Here is a 16432-nt window from a genome sequence, read left to right as displayed (position 1 = left end):
TTATGTCCGTTTGCTGGGCCGTGAGTGTTTGGTGGGCTTCTTTGCACGATCTGCCCTGATGTAATTTTTGAAAGCTTCCGAAGACCAGCGGCCTAGGGTTTGTATCTGGGAGTCCGTTTTGAGCAGCTGTTGTGGCTGCTCCAATGCGGAAGGAATGACTTGAAAATTCATGGGGGGGAAGCCAGATGTTAGCAAAACTTGTTTTAGGTGCTTCTGAAACCAAAAGCGGGTTACTGGGCGGTTGAATTCATCCCCAAAAAGTGGGTCGGAAGAGTATTTAATCTGGTGGCAACGGTAGGAAGTGTAAGCTTTGAGAACTTGGTATGGTTGGATGGGAGTTTGAATTTTGAAAATGTATATGTGGTGTCCTTTTCTCATTTGGTCCGTCTTGCTGTGTTTGATAAAAAATGAGATGGTTTTGTCATCTATTATGGCTAGATCAGAGATGGTTGGGTGTAGGTTTGGGTCAAAGGTGGCTGAAACAGTGAATTCTGAACAGTGGAGGAAACCAAAAAAGGCTAACACGAACATGGCGTCTAGGGTTCGGGCAGTATGTACTGAGGAGTAGCCTTTGCGAAGAGTGGCTAGACATTTTGAAAGGATTTCTATGGTTATGGGTAACCTGGGATCTGGACTCTTGGGTTGGGTTTTTTCAATACCTTTTAAAAGCATGGCGGTCTGGGGATTAGTGATAGCAGTTGAGGGTGAACCTAACATTAGTTTGTGAAAAAATTGGATTCCGCTCATATACCCTTTAATTGTGTTGATTCGAAGGTGTTTGACTTTATGCAGGTACGATATGAATGATGTTACGGTAAGTAGAGAGAAGTTGGCTAAAGGGATCTGGTGTAAATGATGGAAAGTTCTGAAGCTTCTCCAAGCTGTCAGATAGGTTTGAAGAGTTCCCATTGAGACTGCTTGGAGTATAGTATCTAGAGAGGCGGTAAGAAGGTCTTTGAGTGGATGATTTAAGGGAATATTATAGTTGAATAGGGAGGCACTAGTGTTGGGTGAAGATCCGCTTCTGATGCCGGCTGCCTCAATTTCTGCGAGGATCTGTTGCCTGATGGAATTGATGACAGGGGGAGGTTCCAAGGCCAATGCGTTGGGTGGGATGGGCATTGGTGCTGCGGTAGCCAGCGTGAAAGGCTGACGGGTCTGGGGAACAGAATCAACAGAAAAAGAAGCCGCTGGAGCCGCTTGCGGAGGCAGCCTCACGCTTTGGGTCGATCCGTGGGCGAAAATATCAGGTTAAAAAGTCATAGAGGGTGCCGGGGCCTGACTCGTTAGCGGAGGCATCCTCACGCTCGTGTCGGCTCCTGCGGCAAAAACCGGGGCCTGACTCGTTAGCGGAGGCATCCTCACGCTCGTGTCGGCTCCTGCAGCAAAAACCGGGGCCTGACTCGTTAGCGGAGGCATCCTCACGCTCGAGTCGGCTCCTGCTGCAAAAGTGGGAGAAATGTAAGAAGGAAAAATAGATGTGGCCGGCGCTGCTGCTGAACGCAACCCCGTGTGATAGAGAGACGGAGGGGCAGCAGGCCATTGGCCGGGAGAAGGAAGCGGCAGTGGGATGAGTGAAGCCTTTGCCGAGCTCGTGTCGGTTCCTGCGGAAAAAGTGGGAGAAATGTGAGAAAGAAAAATAGATGTGGCCGGCGCTGCTGCTGAACGCAACCCCGTGTGATAGAGAGACGGAGGGGCAGCAGGCCATTGGCCGGGAGAAGGAAGCAGCAGTGGGAGGAGCGAAGCCGTTGCCGTGCTCGTGTCAGCTCCTGCGGAAAAAATGGGAGAAATGTGAGAAGGAAAAATAGATGCGGCCGGCGCTGCTGCTGAACGCAACCCCGTGTGATAGAGAGACGGAGGGGCAGCAGGCCATTGGCCGGGAGAAAGAAGTGGCAGTGGGAGGAGCGAAGCCGTTGCCGTGAGCGGAAGCATGTTCGCGCTGTCTGGCTGGCTTGCTAGCTGACTCCCTTGTGAGCTGGCTGCTGGAGACATCGGCGGGCGACCCAGGCTAGCTGATGGCTTCATGCGGTGTCTTTGAGACCTCCGTGTTTTCCCTGGTGTCTTTCGGGTGTACGGTGTACTCCGTGCTTGCAGAGACGAGGAGTCAGAGCTTGCTGTCACGTCTGTTTGCGGGGGTTGAGTAGCCCTCCGGCTATCGCGGAGTAGGCTGAACAGTTGCGCCTTTGTTTGTTTACGTGAGAATGGAATATCTGCATTTTCAAGAGCTAGTTCGAGGCCTAGGATGGACCATTTCTTGATGTCGGGGATTCCTGGAGAAGCAGAAGCGTATGAAGATGCCGGTGATGGTGGGGAGCGCCTCTGCGGGGTGCGAGGAGACGGTCCTTTTCTCCTCGGGATTCGTGTAGCAATGCGGGAAGATCGCCCGGCCTGTGGGGAGGCCTCAGGCTTGATTGAAACATCCCGACCGCTGTCGGAAGGCCCGAGATAATCCTGTGTGGTATGGTGAATTTCCTGTGCTGGGTTTGTTTGACTGGACATCTTGCAATAATGTCCCAGAGAATTGAGGGTAAGGACTCTATGATTATTTATAGAGCTGGTACTAAGTTGTTGTGTTGATTAGTGATTGATAACCAGCCGTGTTCATTGCTTAATCATCGAGAGCCAGCCGTGTTCATTGATTAGTGATTGAGAGCCAGCCAAGTTCATTGATTAGTGATTAAGAACCAGCCATGTTCATTGATTAATGATTGAAAGCCAGCCGAGTTCATTGACTGATCAGCTCCTCCCAAACCTTGTTTATATAAAACATCATTAAAAAGTTACTTTTTTTACAGCGGGGAGAGGTTTACTTCAAAAAAGACTCAAACTAGTTGTTTTTTATTGTAAGAACATCTTTACAATTAAAGTGCAATAACAAAAAGTTAATAACATAAAAAGCTTTTTTATAACTAAGAAACAGTTATGGAATTATTTAATGATTTTTACAGGTGAGTTATGCACTTTTGAAGCAAAAATAATATGAGGTCAGCAGCTAGTAAATACAATCATTATAGTAAGGTTGTAATTGATGTATTGCTGGTAACATACATTATTTTATTAAACTATATACCTAGTTTAAATGAGCATATCATGAGATGAGTGCCAAAATATACTTTTATCCTTTACACGTTTATTGTAGCTTCCCTGACCTGTGTACCCGATGTCTTTCAATCTCTCTCTCTCTCGCTCGCTCTCTCTCTCGTTTAATTACCTGCGCATTCCCGAGGACGTTCTTAAGTTGTTTGACTTGACGCGAAGCTGCTAGACCTCGAAGGATGTGCATGTAGTAAAAACGCGTCGTGCAAATTAGCGCTAAAAACCCGGTCGGCAATTCAAGAGCTTGAAACAATCGCTTCGCGTCAACGGCCAGAGGTTTCTAAGAATTGAATTGAGGGTCTGCATTAGCCCGCGCCTGTCTCGTCCCTCTCCATGGCTCTTTCTGCGCGTTCCCCCGCCCATCAATCAATCATCCGTGGCGCTTCTTGCTTTTTTGTTTTATTTTTACTCAGTAACGGATATGATTTAAAATGTAGCGAAGTAGCCTACAATACTTTAAACAAAACATACTTAAGTTAAAGTAAAAGTACAGATTTTAAAAACTACTAAAAAAGTAAAAGTACACACAAAAAACCCCAATTACAGCAACGTGAGTAAATGTAATTTGTTACTTTCAGCTCTGCCTCACCTCTTCATGAATGCATAACAAGTTTTCTTGTTCGTTTATCTGCTTCTGTTCTCATAAAACGAAATATGTTCATGTTTATATGTCCAAATAGACCAGTTTTAACACATGTGGATAAACTGATAAGTGGTGGGAAACGTTGGTTTGTAGGTATATAGCTGATTAACGCGTCGGCTTCGTACACTTCTCAACCACCCTACTGTGTGGCGCTGGCAGTGGAACAAACCACTGTGAGGCAAGGGAGGGGGAATCCAAATGTTTACAACGTTTTTTGTTGTTGCTCCGTTTGCATTTGTATTGTTTTACTTCTTACACAACTATTTTAAGTATTATAAATCATTAAATTATTTTCAATACATATATTTTAATGATATTTTAGGGGGGGACAACCCTCAGATGGGGGGGTCCTGTCCCCCCCGACCCCCCCGGGATTTCCGCCTATGTCTGACCCCCTCCCAACCCATGCACACACACATAGATGATTCGACTATCGGTCGACTATGAAAAGATTCGACAATTCTGATTCGAATATGTAAATCCTTAGTCGAGGACAGCCCTACTAACAATGTGTTTCCAGTCCTGTTATTCACAACAGACAACGCCCAAATTTCAGAAGCAAGACACAACGTACTAATTCCATCATGCGTCCAATCCACAACTCACCTCCAACACGTCTGTCTTTTTGTGTGGGACTCTGCAACTGCCAGTCTGCCATCAAATATGACTTCATCCTTGCCTTTGCCACGCAGTTGGCCTTCAACATCCTAACTCTGACTGAGACATGGATTCGTCCAGAGTACTCTGCCACACCCGCTGCCCTTTCCTCAACCTACTCTTTCTCTGACTCTCCTCACCAATCAGGTCGGGGTGGTGGTACAGACTTGCTCATTAACAATATCTGGAAGTACACTCCGCTCACTTTACTATGCACAAATAACACGTTCGAATACCATGATCTTAACATCAACTCTCCTACTGAGCTACACATTGCTGTAGCTTACCGTCCTCCAGGCCCACTTTTGAAATTGGATATGTTGCTCTCCTGAAAACAGCAGCCCTCTCATCGTACTCAGGGACTTTAACATTCACCTGGAGAAGCCCTAAGCTGCGGACTTCCACACACTCACCTCCTCATTCGACCTAACTTGCCTCACCACTGCTGCCACTCACATGTCTGGAAATCAGCTTGATCTCATCTACACCTGCAATTGTACTACAGACAACATTAATGTCATTAAGCTCCATCTGTCTGACCACTTTTTCATCACTTTCAACATACACCTTCCTACATCACACACACCCACCTCCAGTTAATTTCAAGCGTAACCTTCGCTCTTTCTCCCCTAGTACCCTCTCCACTGAGGTGGCATCTCTTCTTCCATTTCACTTCCTGTCTTTAGATGCTGATGCTGCCACTGACACCATATGCTTTAATCTTACATCTTGGTTAGATAATCTTTGTCCTCTGTCATCCAGACCAGCTCATACTACTCCCTCTTGACCATGGTTGTCCGACATTCTGGTGCAAGTCCAACAACCAGGCAGACCTCTGACACTACCAGTCTCTTCTCCTCTTTCTCTGCTGCTGTCACCACAGCTAAAACATCCTTCTTTGCCATGAAGGTAAGTAATGCACCTAACACAAGGCAGCTGTTCAAAACTTTTAACTCTCTCCTCTGCCCCCCCTACCCACCACCTCTTGGTCAGCTGATGACTTTTATTTTTCAGCAAACTTTGTTACCTAAAACTTCATCAATCAGTAGGCAATTCTTTTTATCGCATACATCAGAATACACTGCACTTTCATCCGACTACCACTTCTCCACCTTCTCTTCGCTGACTGATAGCAAAGTTATTAAGCTTTTCTCCATCCACTAGTGTTGTAGTCAAGACCACCTAAACCGAGACCGAGTCATGACCAAGACCAAGACAGGCTGAGATCGAGACAAGACCAAGACTTTAAAGGGTCGAGACCAAGTCAAGACCGAGACCAAGACAGGCCGAGACCAAGTCAAGACCAAGACCAGTGCAAGTCACTGCATTAAAACACTTATGATAAAATGTGGAATATGCATATGATTAGGCACTTCTTGTCTGTGTGTGTGTGTGTGTGTGTGTATGTATGCCATCAGAGAAGTTGAAAAAATAATCAAAAGGCATTGCAGACATGTGGGAATTTATATTTGTCTATAAGCAAGTGAACAAACACTAAAGAGCTGAAATCAACTTAACCATTTATTCTGAACTGTCTTTCCATTGCTTGCCATCCACTTAACACAATGCAGGTGTTTTTAGTAATAAAATTAGAAAAATTGTCATTGGGAGAAACTTAAACAATGCTTAAACAATGCCAACATCATATGTCAAACCTGAATAAACTGCATAAAATTAATGATAAAAAAATTAATTTGTGATATGCCATCAGTTGTAGTCTTGACCAGTCTTGAAATAAAATTCTGAGTCCTCTTTGTCTGAGACCGAGAAGAGGCCGAGTAAAATTGTGGTCGATTCCAAGACCAGACCAAGACCTTTAAAAAGTGGTCTTGAGACCGGTCTCGAGACTGAGACGGATCTCGAGAACTACAACACTACCAAAGGGGCACTAAATCACTTCCCTCATTTTCTCATTTTTACGTTTTCCTCATTTTCCTTCACTTCTCCCTGCTGGTGGAATGACCTTCCTATTGCAATGCCACATCTCTTGAATCATTCAAAAAACTATTAAAACCCCATCTCTTCCCAAAATACTTGACATAGATATTGAACACATTTCTTTCTCTTCTCCTTTTTTCAGTTAAAAAAGTGACTAAACGAGGCCATAACTCTTAATCAAGACTAATAAAACCCCAAATTGGGCTATTCATTTCCCAAACACAGAGTTAAGAATAAAAGATAAGTATGACACAATGTCAACACTTGCTTGACTCTTTTCCCGAGGGCACTTGTTTTTATTCTACTTTTTGGTTGTTGTTATAAACATCAAAGCATTAAGAAGCATCAAAGATCGGTTATTATTGATTTCCATCTTTGTCATGTCCTTACTTTTTATGCGGCGCCGAAAATCAGAAAATCTCAGATAATTAAATCCAACCATACTTATCATCAACAGCAGGAGTGTTCAAAAAATCGAATTAGTGAGATCATGATTAGGAAGATCTGAACATCTTGGATTTGTTATTTTTGTAATAAGGGGCATATGAAGAATGGGCCGTAGCTCGACACAGCAACAATCAATCAAATTAATTGATGGGTTTGGGTGTGGCCATCTGTTTAATTAACAAATGGCGGACATGTATTTCTGAGCAGTCCTTATTGGGTGTACACACCAATTGTGAATTTAACAATTTGCGCGAGTAGATTACATACACAGTCAATGCAAAGATGCAATTTGACGATATGAATGACGTGAATTGGATGACGCGATTGCAGTGAAAACACGCACTATTAGCCTCAAACGCGTTTTTGTGTAACTTGAAAATATTCAAGTCAGCTGAAAAATTAGCATGACACATAATGTAGAGCGAGGAACACGATGCTTCACGTTTGGTGTGTATGCAGTCCTGTTTAAATATAAATCTTGCATCATGCTTAATTCACAACTTATTTGTAATCTGTTACCACCTCTTTAACTGCATTAAGCTCTATACTCTTCCCTTTGAATAGCAGTAATAGTTTGATTGAGTATAATTGAATGTTTTCTTCTCAGTTAAAGCATTTTCACGGCTCGACAGAGTGCCAAACGTATCATTAAAAGCACAGCTCATCTCCTGAAGCCTTTAATATAAGAATGCTGGTGACTTTTTTACTTTTACCCTGTGACATCTTTATGACCATCAAGCACAAATGCATTATAATGTTAGGCAGACTTTTTACTACTGCAGAAAGTGATGCTTTTATGTTCAGTGTAGTTTTTAAGTGATGTCTAAAAGCCATCACTGTTACTTTGTTTAGAATAAAGGAATCTAAAAAAGGTAAGTGTTAAAGTCCCGTGCCCTATTTGTGGTACAAATAATACAATTCATTATTAGGGTTATTGACAAGAATGTGCTGTGAATTTTTTTCTGATTTATATGTTATGCTCTTTGTATTTGAAGAAGCTGTAGGAATCAGTCATAGAGTGCATCTGTCATTTATTCAATCACAATGTTTTTGCCAAGTTTTGGAAATGGGAGGCAACACCATGGCTTGCTATCTTTGCCACTAATTTTTTGATGTTGTTTTGGTGTGTCACTGCCTTAAAAATTGCATTGAATGAGGGATTTAAGCTATAAGGACAAAAATTTCATAGAGCATTTGTCAGGGGTGGACTGTTTTTAGTTTTTGTCAGGCCAGTAAGCAACCACATAGCAACCAACCAGTGACCAAAACATTTGAGAACCAAACACCAGTGCAGTAACAATCACTTTTTTGCTCATGATTGTCCCAGTATGCAGTCTAGATGACTCAATAACTGTTGCAGAAATGATACGCCAGTCTGCAGATTTTGGTCAGGTTTATTGCAATTTTTTGGCATCAATGCTCTGTGAAAAGAGGTTGTGGCTGGCATTGGCCAATCACTTTTTTCACCGGTGGGTGCTTTGCAGAACATCAGGCAATCTTAGGTTGCTTAGCAACAGCAGATGCTATGGGAGCACCCTTAAATTCTTTGCTGCCTTATTTTTTTTTGTTCAATCAACTCAGATTTACAAAAAACACATGTTGTGTTTACTTGTGTTATCTTTGATTAAGATTTGAATTTGTTTTATGATTTGAAACAATAAAGTGTGATAAACAAAAATCAGGAAGGGGCCAACACTTTTTTACACCACTGTTTATTTAACCCTTATCTCGTCAATTAAGAGAAAACGCTTCCCTGGCAAATACAAGATTTTACAGCAATCCATATTTCCCCTGTTATCCACTACATGGCGCTCTTACCCAACTTATAAAACACTGAAGCATCCACTGATCCAAAAACAGTAAAAACTCTGTTAATGTTTGATTATCGTTCTGAATCTGGGGCCTCATTTATAAAACTGTGTGTAGGATCCTTACTAAAAGTCTAAGCCAAAAATAGCGTATGCAAAAAATATTCAGATTTATAAAACCATGCATACACACACCTGCACGCAATTTTCACTTTATAAATCACAGCCTACCTGATAATTTGCGCATGTAAAAATCTCATTTACCACCCTTTATCCGCCCACATTCAACCATATATAGACAATGCAAATTACCTCATCATTGGCCATGCATATTAAAAAGAGCAAGGAAATTAGTGTTCTTTAAAGCAAAATCATGACAGCAATGGCGAGCAAGGGCTAGAAGCGAAATTTCTCCGAGACAGAAATATAGGTTCTTGTGTGTGAGGTGGATGAAAGAAAAGCTATTTTGTTTTGTGGCCACAGCAGTGGAATTATCAATAAAAAAAATATTTAGAGTGGCAACACATCCCTGCTGCGGTAAACGCAGTTGCTTTAGCAAACAGGACGGTTCCAGATATTAAAAAGAAGTGGTCCGATCTTAGGTGGGGGCAAAGAAACGGCTTAGCTCTCACCGACAGAGTGTGTGTGCGCGACTGGTGGAAAAGGCGCACCCGATTTGTCCCCAATGGAGACCCGAATGGCCTTGATTCTCATGCGTGTGTGTGGCATTGTGTCTGAGAGGGAGGGAGACACAGACTTGTTGGATGCAGGGGAACCAGGTAAATCACTTTATTGCTTGTTTGCTCAATTAAACGATAGAAATTATTTAGTCCCTATTCTTGCAGAGTCTGCGGGAGCCCAGTTTAGCGAAACTCCCAGCGCAGAGTCTGCAGCGGCTATGGAGTGTCCAGAGGTCCCCAGCACAAGTGCATCCCGACCGAATGGCACAGGTGGAAGTAGATGGGTGCTGACTGAGGCTGTTCTGCAGACACAGAAGAACACCATTAATGCAATTACTGTAATCGCAGATGAGCTTCAGCAAATAAGGGTTGTGCTGGGTGACACTGCATCTACATAAAACGATCTTGTACAAAAAAAGAACCTTTGCACTGTCTTCACAAATGGTGCATTACTTCCTTGAACGGAGCCTTGCTCCTTGATGATGTCCTTCTTGTTTGGGAGGGGTGTGTGGGTCAGGCTCTTTATGCTGATGTTGTGGTAGGTCAGGAGGAACAGGGATACCATTCATCTGTGCAATGTTGTGTAAAATGGCACATGCCATGATGATCATGGGATACTTTTTTGGTTGATAAAAAAGTCTACCACCCGAAGCATCAAGGCAACGCACTCTACACGTGAGGAGGCCAAAGGCTCGCTCAACTACTGAGCATGCACACGCATGGGCATCATTGAAGCACATTTCCTCTGAGTAGCCAGCACCTGAGCGGGTAACCACTGTCACCTGTAAAGTATAACAGATTATTTGTAAAATAGGCTTTAACTGTTAGGTAAAAAACAAGTATATGCATTTACTAGAAGCCAGCCATCGCAAATAGCAACTGCCCTAAGTCTAGTTTCTACACTGCTGTGCACTAGAATAAAAGAGTCATGTGTAGAACCAGTGCCACGACTTTTCTTAGAATCAAGTTGGCGTCACATTTAATTTGCACAGTTATTGAATGCACATGTTTGCAATTCACATAAATTAATTCATCTACATATGGAGCTCTTACAGCAATATGAGTGCAGTCAATTGCACTGATTACATTGGGGGAACTGGACATTGCTGCAAATTTTTATATTGGCCTGTTCTCAGACAGTGTAAGGAAACTTTATGTATCGATTGGTCATTTGAATAATCCCTTTCAAAACTGCAGGCATTAATGAGCTTAGGAAATTCCAGACCTATAACAAATGATTGTCAAATTCAATAAGGTTTTGTTTACAAATAGTACAGTTAGTTACCTGTCACCTATTTCCCGCTGGTATGTCCCGGTTCGGCTGTTATTAAGTCAATTCTGGCACCATGAACTTCAGCCAGACGGTACATAGTTCTGAATTGTACAGATGTTCATAGTGTTCCTCAACATCCTTGCAAGTTAACGTACAACCAACAGCCTATTATTGTTCTATATTTACTGCATAAGGTAAGCCTATATTACGATCTCTCTCTCTCTCACACACACACACCTATTTATCAGGAGTAAAAATACATTATTAATAATAAAAACAGACATTGTTGAAATTGTTGCTAACGAATTTGGTATTTAAATGCTCATAAAACCACTTAAATATACGCTGTAAAAGTAAGTGCATGTGGGCGAGGGGGCATAACGTTAGCTGTATATGTGAACAAGTTATGTCATTTTGTTAGTGTGGTTCTGTTCTGGTGTCGCTAGCTATAGTATGGTGCATTAATTGTGGAAGTTAAAATAACTAAATGCTAATCAAATGAAACAAAAATGTTGATTTAAATATTTATGAAGATTTAAGTTATTTGTATGTTTTGTTGTAACAGGGACATATGAGCATCTTAAAGGCACACCGCGGGACTTTTTGGCCACTAGGGGGCGCTAGACATGTATTTTTTATGCCTAGCGCCCCAAGTGGCCACAAGCGCCGCAGCACTGTCGCAAAGGAAAAGAACTGGCCAACCTTAAAACTAATCTAAAAACTATACCTTTAAAACGCTAAACAATCAACATTTTGAGGCATCAGGGAGAAACGCAGTCATGTTAATACAACTTTATGATGAGGAACTCGTGGCAGAAGCCATTTCTCAATCTGAAGGTTGCAGCCTCCGGATGTCGTATTTCTAAGCTGCATACGTCATCAAGACTGTCTTATTTCAGAATATTACCAAATTATAAAGTTGACTTTTATACTTGGTTAATCGTAAATTGTTGCAGTATGCTTATGACTTGCGAATGTAATGCTCAGTTTACCTTAATAAACCAGGCTTGATGACGTATGCAGCCTGCATATTTGACCTCCGGAGGCTGCAGCCTTCCAATTGAGAAACGACCAGAAGTATTTTCTTGCCTTTTTCGGAACAAATATTGTTGCATCGTCTCTTTCTCGCAGTGGCGCTTGTTTTTCCTCTCTTTTGTGTGAAAATTGTCGCTCCAAATTCAAGTAAACCGATGTGTTTAGGTCTGCCGCTTTGTAATACGAGTGTCACACGCGTGTGACAGCGGAATGCAGCAAATAAGGAAGAGGGAAGAGAGAAACGCTCAGATCTGATTGGTGAATAAATAGGGTTTGGTTTTACACTGTGTGAATTTGAGCAAGTTTGATTGCTATAGCATCCTGGATTGTAATGTAAATACCATAGACAGTAAAAGAAAGATAAATACTTGAACACGTAAATGCAGCATCTGAATACAGGGAACTATATGCAAGATAATCGCCGTAATTTATAAAGAAGATCGCATTTATGTATGAATCAAGATCGTGAGTTTATATAAAGATTGCCTTAAAGGGAAGTCGAACCCGGGTCGCCCATGTTATAGGTCCGTGACACTTACACGGTGCCACAGAGTCATATAATAGAAGTTGCTCTCTACACTCCTTAAGTAGCCTCCAGCAAAATTCACTTTAAAAAAATTGTGTGGAGGAAGTGACGTATGCCGTAAAGCAGACGAAATTTGTAGTTTTTTTTGCTCTGGTTACTACCCGAAACCCTACGTTTTAAAGTATGAGTAAAAGCGATACAAACTAGACTCCGAAGCCGCCGCCAGGCGCCGCCATTTGCGCCATTTAGAAGTTCAGCCGCCATCAGCCAATAATTTCCTAAGCCAAATTGAGCCGCCAGCTGATAAAGTTTGGCTGAGCCGGCTAGAATTATTAGCAATCAAATAATAATTCTATCACATAGAGACATACACACACGAAATATATAAACAATACACGAGATCCATTTTCCGATTGGTTTCATAACAGCACAGTCTTGTGCTCGCTCGTTGCTACAATACACAGAGGGGTTGCAACTTGCAACCTGTGGAGGTCGCATATGCAGGCTGCATACTTCATCAAGCCTGGTTTATTTAAGTTAACTGAGCATTACATTTGCAAGCCATACGCATATTACAACAATTTACGATTAACTTATAATAAGAATAAACTTCATAATTGTTGATATTTTGAAATAAGACAGTGTTGATGACGTAGGCAGCGTAAAAATGCGACATCCGGAGTCTTCAGTCTTCAGATTGTGAAATTAAAATTGCTCGTTTTCCGTACATAAGAAGCGATGCATTAGTAACGTGCGCGTCACAACAATGCATTTCAAAAATAGACCGTGTTATTTTTATTTTTGACCAATGCGCGCGACCAGCATTCACACAGGAAAATGCTGCGGGTAAAATAACGTTTGTAATATGTCTGTTTCCGGGTGCTGTATGCAGCATGTTCATTTTTACTTTAATTTTGTATTGGAACTGCGATTTGGAATCGGTGAAGTCAAATATAGACGCGTTTCTTATAAGAGCCGCGCGCGGCATAACATTGACTAAAGTGGTCGCAATCAGGTCCGGTAGCGCAGCACACGCATAATTCTGCGAATGAGAGCACTAAGTAAAACCAACAGAAAGTTTCTATCGGTCTCCTGTGCTGCTTGAACCCCAGAAGTAAAGAGACTTTTAAAAAGCTTGCCAGTAAAATCCATATCACACCAGCAATGACAAGGTAACCTAACGTTGCTATGGTTACAGTCCAGATACATAGATTGCTAGGCTATTGCTATGCTATCTACAGTTTTATTACAAACAGCAACCAAAACTACAACGTAAAATTAGTGTAGACTTTTAAACATCAATGTTAAACGTTTTTACCAACCTTTGTATGGGAACCTATATTCATTCATTCATTCAACCCAGTGCATGCCAGGTTTGTGCTGTGGCTCTAAATTAAAAGTGAATTAAAGAATAGAAATGAAAAGAGGTTGCATGTTTTGCCATGTTATTAGTCTATAAGTAGCATTATAGTGGTCTCTAGGTCTATTGTGTTTGGTTATGTGTACCATAATTTACCAGACTTTTACCAGATCATTTGTCTATGTTTATAATTCTGACAGTGATTGTATTTTGCCATAAGTCTTCACTGTGCCTATTCAAAGCTCGAGGGCAAACACATAACTTCTAGATTTATAAGCAGCAATAAACTACATTTTAACATTTTTTAATGCCTAGTCATACTTCTGTTATTTTAAAGAAAGTAACTCAAAAGTAATGTAATTCATTACAGTTCAGAGACAGTAATATTGTAATGTAACTAATTACTTTCAAATTACAGTAATTTGTAATATATAATGTATTACACTTTGTAAGTAATTTTCCCAACACTGTTAATCAGTATAACGTAGACATCTGTAGACATGTGGCAGCTTCAGCCATTTGCAGCTATGAAAAGTTTGGCGGCTGCAGCAGCCATTTAGGTTTCGGCTGAGCCGGCTAGCCAGCCAATAACTTCATCAGCCAGCCATTATTCTCAAAACAAACGGCTTCGGGGTCTAATACAAACCCCGTCAGCCTATGGTAGACATGTCATTCAACCTATTTAAAGTCGATGTACTATCACAAGGGTCTTGAAAATTTATTATGAAGGTAGAAAAATTACATGGTGTCGCTTCAAATGTAAGTATATAAATATGTCAAAGTAAATTTTGGCATTTTGCAAATGGTTAATTCCCTTTATCTGCAGTCAGTTCCCCAACTCACCATCAGGGTCTCCGAACTGCTTTGTCTTCCAAATGTGCGTATGCATGGATCAAACTTTGCATGTAGGGGCACATTTTCCCGTCAAGTTGTTCTTTATAAATCACACCTTTTGCGGAGGAACTGGCGTACGCACGAAACGGGGCTGAAAACATGCGTACGCAAGTTCCTGCGCAAAAGGTGTATTTACCTCCATCACTACTAATGCTTCTACAACAATGTGCACAACACTTTATTAGCAGGTTTTACATGGATAAGCCCAACTCACATTTAATTTCTTTAGCAATATTTAGGCTCAAGGGAAGTTTCGGTATCTCTATACATGCTATTAATATATGTTTTTTTTTTTTTTGCAACAGGACTATAAGAAAATGAAAAGTAAGAAATTAAAGCAAGGGCACAGAAGCCAACTTGACAGAAAGCCCACATTTAAACTCTACAGAGGAAACAGTTCAAAATCCAATTATTATGCACCAACTCTGAGACTCACTTTCCAGTACCGAACTGCTGCTGCATACAGAGTTACCCACAAAGGAAATGAAAATATTGCTGTGGCTATACGTGTGGGTGTGTGTGTGTGTTTGTGTGTGTGTGTGCGCGCGCGTGCGTGCGTGTGTTTGTGCGTGTGTGTGTAAATCTATTGACAGAAGGAGATTGTGGCTTCAGTGACTTATGCTGGGATCACAGTGCAGTATCAATAACTCATTAAAACTGCACGCACGCACGCAAACACACACACACACCCACACGCACACACACACACACAATACAGTCAGCATACAGCATTTTAAAGGCACTTTTTTAAAAATAGATATTTTATGTAATGACTTGGAAAATTCATCTTATCAAGCCTAGGACTGTAGTTTATCTGTCTATATGTCATTCACATCAAACAAGCAATAAAGCAACCTTTTTAAGGTTTTTTTGTGATTTTGAGCACATTGATGTGCAGATGGTGGGGTGTTTCAGCCCAGTCTCCTGAAGATGCGTACAAAAAGTGCAAAACTCGTGCAACACACACGCCAAATTCCACTTTGGCATGCATATGATATGCCAGTCCTTCCCATTCACTTAAACGGTGCATCTTTTTTTGTTGTTTTATTTATTGGTTTCTCAATTTTTTTGCTATTTTTTACCATTTTCGCTTGGGTTTAGGGTTAGAACAACTTTTTGTTATATAAAAATGACATCCTAACCCAAACCCCAACTCCAAGCGACCATGGCTTAAATATGGACAAAAACATGGAGAAACCTATATTAAATAACCTCATTAAGCAAATCTAAAATCTAACCCTAAACCCAGGTGAAAATGGTTTAAAAAAAACAGAAAAAAATGGAGAAACCAATAAGATGAGTCTGTTTTTTTTGGTCTGTTTGGTCGGATTGCTTTTAAGCTTTACCAAATCGCTCCAGAGTTTGTTTGCAATCGGGCCAGGTGCCCCTAAGGGTGTTTTCAGACCAGAGCCTTTCATTTCGGAACTTTGTGCATATTCTTCATTGGTTCGGTGTGTTTAGACATATGTAAACATGGCAATCGTGCTCAGATCCGCATCAAAACTGAAATAACATGAAATTGCAACATTGAAGCAATTTGACCCCCAGTTTTGGAATATAGAAATCGATCTACAGGTCTGATAACACCCTAAGTTACATTTAAGACCCAAGCCATACCCACAGCGCAAAGTGACATCACTGCGAAAAGGTGTTGTTTTGTAACGCCAGGCGACGTCTTTTTTTGGACGTCTTCTGCACGTCTAAAGGTTAAAGGACAAGTTCGGTGTTTTGCACTTGAAGCCCTGTTTTCGGATTGTTTGTGATGGGGTGGAGCGGTTTTGACTGGGAGTTCGACATGTGCGGCTGCCCAGAGAGTTTTGGGGTGTTTGTGTTTCAGCTCCTACCTTTAGAATGGGTTTAATGGTGCACCGGAACAATCCTTCCCAAAATGCACCAAACTCTCGCCCACAAAGACGTTAAACTCACCGAGCGGTCAAGGGCGCTCACCGGTACGCTCACACAAAAATCGCTGCAAAATACGCATTCCAACAGGTTTTATCGTAGTTTTTGCCAACTCCATTGACTTGTATTAGTTGTGCTGTGAGGTACGGTATTACTCCGCGCCGGGAACTTTG

The 16432-nt window shown here is 41.5% G+C and overlaps 1 protein-coding gene across 1 annotated transcript; it reads right to left on the bottom strand.

The window, feature by feature from the left end:
* Nucleotides 1–2402, bottom strand: LOC141350764 (uncharacterized). Its single transcript, XM_073856518.1, has one exon. The coding sequence runs from the start codon at nt 1120–1122 to the stop codon at nt 1–3; it is 1122 nt and encodes a 373-aa protein (XP_073712619.1). The 5' UTR covers nt 1123–2402.
* Between the last annotated feature and the right edge of the window lie 14030 nt (nt 2403–16432).

This window comes from Misgurnus anguillicaudatus, chromosome 19, assembly GCF_027580225.2.
Source record: "Misgurnus anguillicaudatus chromosome 19, ASM2758022v2, whole genome shotgun sequence".
Classification (NCBI taxonomy): Eukaryota; Metazoa; Chordata; class Actinopteri; order Cypriniformes; family Cobitidae; genus Misgurnus; species Misgurnus anguillicaudatus.
This window is presented reverse-complemented; position numbering and strand designations above follow the sequence as displayed.